The sequence below is a fragment of the Rhinopithecus bieti genome, unplaced genomic scaffold, assembly GCF_001698545.2.
Source record: "Rhinopithecus bieti isolate Rb0 unplaced genomic scaffold, ASM169854v2 scaffold_50877, whole genome shotgun sequence".
In the NCBI taxonomy this organism is placed as follows: Eukaryota; Metazoa; Chordata; class Mammalia; order Primates; family Cercopithecidae; genus Rhinopithecus; species Rhinopithecus bieti.
The window spans coordinates 617,780-621,316 of record NW_016821745.1 but is presented as its reverse complement, the minus strand read 5'-3'; the positions used below and the strand labels follow the sequence as shown (position 1 = coordinate 621,316).

The window sequence follows — 3,537 nt, the reverse complement described above, 5'->3', positions numbered from 1 at the left end:
ACAAAAAACTAGCCGGGCGAGGTGGCGGCGCCTGTAGTCCCAGCTACTCGGGAGGCTGAGGCAGGAGAATTGGGTGAACCCGAGAGGCGGAGCTTGCAGTGAGCTGAGATCCGGCCACTGCACTCCAGCCTGAGCAACAGAGCGAGACTCCGTCTCAAAAAAAAAAAAAAAAAGTCTGCACCAACTGCTTTGGGAACCCTCTTTTGTTGTTTATTTTTTGTTTCTAAGAGCTCTCCTCATTTTCGTGTATGAGAATGTGGGAGTCCGTTTTCTTGTCATTACAAAGTGACGGAATCACAGGGTGCCATTCCTGGGCCCTGTGATGACCATAATCAGGGCCATTCTGTGACTTCTTGGTGCCTCCCTGTCCTCCTGGAGGACACTGGTATGCTTCAACTGACTTAATCTTCAGAATGATCTTAGTGCAGGAAGCATATCAGTGAGTTACAGGAAAAGCAATAGACCCTGACCACCCACAGCACATCAGGAATTTACTTGATTGGAAAACATGAGATTATTGGGCCTACTTTCATTTAAACCTTTGCTAATTGCATGAAGGACAGTGAAATGACTTGTTCTGAGCGGAAGTCATTACGGTACTTTAGTTAATGACATCCACAGAAACTTTGCCAGCATGTGATGAGCTTTCAGGGTGTTGGCTCCATTCAGCTGCCTTCAGTGCTGTACTGAGAAAAACATTCTGTGTTAAAGACGTTGGTGTCAGCTGCTGAACTGCTTCTGTAAGTCCTTTAAAACTCAAAAACCCAGTCTGTATATTCATGTTAAAGTTTCCACGTCGGAATTAACGTACAGGATGTGCTTGAATAACTTTACCAACATGAATTTTACTTGTATTCTTAAATGTTATGCTGTTATATTTAATTTGAAGATGTTAAATAGAACTTCAGATTTAGAATTTTGAGAAATTTTGATGTAATTTACATAATTGAAAACATACGGCCGGGCGCGGTGGCTCACGCCCGTAATCCCAGCACTTTGGGAGGCCAAAGAGGGCGGATCATGAGGTCAGGAGATCGAGACCATCCTGGCTAACATGGTGAAACCCCGTCTCTACTAAAAATGCAAAAAACTAGCCGGGCGTGGTGGCGGATGCCTTTAGTCCCAGCTACTTGGGAGGCTGAGGCAGGAGAATGGTGTGAACCTGGGAGGCGGAGCTTGCAGTGAGCCGAGATCCGGCCACTGCACTCCAGCCTGGGTGACAGAGTGAGACTCCGTCTCAAAAAAAAGAAAACATACTTGAAGACGGCGCAGAAAGCGACAAAGGAAGCTCTGCCTTTCCTAAAGCCGAAGCCAAAGCGAAGGCATTAAAGGCCAAGAAGACAGTGTTGAAGGGTGTCCACAGCCACAACATACTTGAATATGTTTTTTGCCTGAATTTTTATTGATGTCTGCAAAATTCTGATTTACTGTTAAAAATTATATTTGAATATAACCTAGTAGCCATATTAGAATGTGTCTTCCAGTTTATCTTCATTGAAGAGGCTTAAATTGGAAACTACAGTTTTCTCAGGTCTTTACAAACTGAAGTGTATATCCAGTCCGTCAGAGCTAGCCTCCAGTAAGTCACTGTGGCCTTCTGCCAATCTGTTGCCTTTCTCTGGATTCTTCTAGCATTGATTGTTTTGCAGTCTAGCAGTGATGTCTGTGTGCTTCCCCATTACACTCCAGCCTGTCTGGTGGATCTCAGCCTTGCCTGCGATTTTCACTGACACCCTTACATCTCCATCCAGTCCTGTCTGGATGACTCCTGTTGAAGCTTAATAACCCCTGAGCTGGTTTTGTCCAGATCCGCTAGGCTGCTGTCCCTCACGTCGTTCCTGGTTACCCAGACCGAAAACCTGGGAGTCACAGACCCTTCAGCTTTTACAGCCAGTGTCATGCACTGCCATGCGTCACTGTGGTGCCCAGCCCCTTCATCCCTGGTCCAGCGCAGCTGCGTTGTTTAGGCCATCATCTCCTGGCTGGGCTGTGGGGGCAGCTCTGTGTCACCACCATGTCCCTGCTTCCACCTTTTCCCTCCAGTCCCAGCTTAAGTTGAGATTTGAGAGAAAATGATGACACGATAGTGTTGCCGGCAAGATTGAAAACTACTGTTTCTGCCTTCAAGTTTTATTATCTCTGTTTTACACACTGAAAAAACAGGGGTCCAGGAACTTGCTGAAGACCACACAGACCCACTTCCTGGTCTTCTCATCCTTCAGTCCACAGTTATGGAATTCGGGATAGAATGTACCAGAACAGCACAGGGAAAACACTTAGGCCTTGCTTAGCTCCACCAGGCCTGGCAGTTCCTGGCCCCAGTTCCGCCCCTCAGGGCAATGTCTGGTTTACCTGCTGGTCCCCCTCAGGGCCCAGTGCCCCTCAGACCACTGGGTGAGCCAAGTGGGTGTATTCGCAAGCTATGTTAGTGCCAGAGACTCAGCCCTGGGAAAGTAGGGCTCTCCTCTGTGGCACCTGGGGCCCTTCCAGAGGTTATTAAGTACCTGTCTATTTGGCAACCTCTGATATTCAGAATGTGTTGCGTTTTTCTATTTTAGGAATCACTTGTATTTGCTTCCTTGTAAGAAATTAATTTGGGGTAAAAGTCTGCAAAAAATCTTTTAAGAAATGAGTATTGTTAGGTAGTGGAACTTTTTTTTTTTTTTGGACACAGAGTCTTGCTCTGTCACCCAGACTGGAGTGCGGTGGTGCAATCTCAGCTCACTGCAACCTCCGCCTCCTGGGTTCAAGCGATTCTCCTGCCTCAGCCTCCCGAGTAACTGGGATTACAGGCATGTGCCACCACACCCTGCTAATTTTTTTTTTTTTTTTCCATTTTTAGTAGAGACAGGGTTTCACTCTGTTAGCCAGGATGGTCTCAATCTCCTGACCTCGTGATCCACCTGCCTCAGCTTCCAAAGTACTGGGGTTATAGGCGTGCACCACCCCGCCTGGCTAATTTTCTTTTTGTATTTTTAGTAGAGACGGAATTTCACCGTGTTAGCTAGGATGGTCTCGATATGTCTGACCTCGTGATCCGCCCACCTCCGCCTCCCAAATTGCTGGGATTACAGGCGTGAACCACCGCACCCGGCCAGTAGTGGAACATTTTTAGAGATGTAGATGTATTTTTAACATCATTTTTAACAGTTTTATTTTTCCCAAGGAGTCAGAACAGCTGCTGGCCAAACAATGCCCGTTTGTTGTTGGTTTTACCAAGAGGAAGGTGCCTTTGCATCCAGTCTGGGCGCTCTGGCTGGCTGCTCTGGGTTGCTGAGGGATGCCTTGTTGGAATGCCCTGCCTTGTGGACACTTTGTTCATTTAGAAAGTGCCAGTTCTGTGTGTTGAAGGAGAAAGGAAGGTTTCTAGGAATAACATAATCATCTTTTTTCTGTTCGGTTCTTTCAGGTCGGTGCCCACTTTCTGGAGGCGGTGGTGAGGAAGTTCGATGCCGTCTATAAACATGGAAGCGAAGGGAAAGAGTGTGACAACCTGTTCACCATCCTCGCCCATTTATACAACTTCCACGTGGTTCA

The 3,537-nt window shown here is 46.9% G+C and overlaps 1 protein-coding gene across 1 annotated transcript in view; it reads left to right on the top strand.

Annotated features, from left to right (window-relative positions):
- NOM1 (nucleolar protein with MIF4G domain 1) overlaps window positions 1-3,537 on the top strand; it is a 23,988-nt gene that overhangs the window by 7,501 nt on the left and 12,950 nt on the right. Inside the window, exon 4 of the mRNA XM_017860589.1 lies at window positions 3,410-3,532. Within this exon, the coding sequence (XP_017716078.1) occupies window positions 3,410-3,532 (123 nt within the window). The remainder of the gene's footprint in view (window positions 1-3,409; window positions 3,533-3,537) is intronic.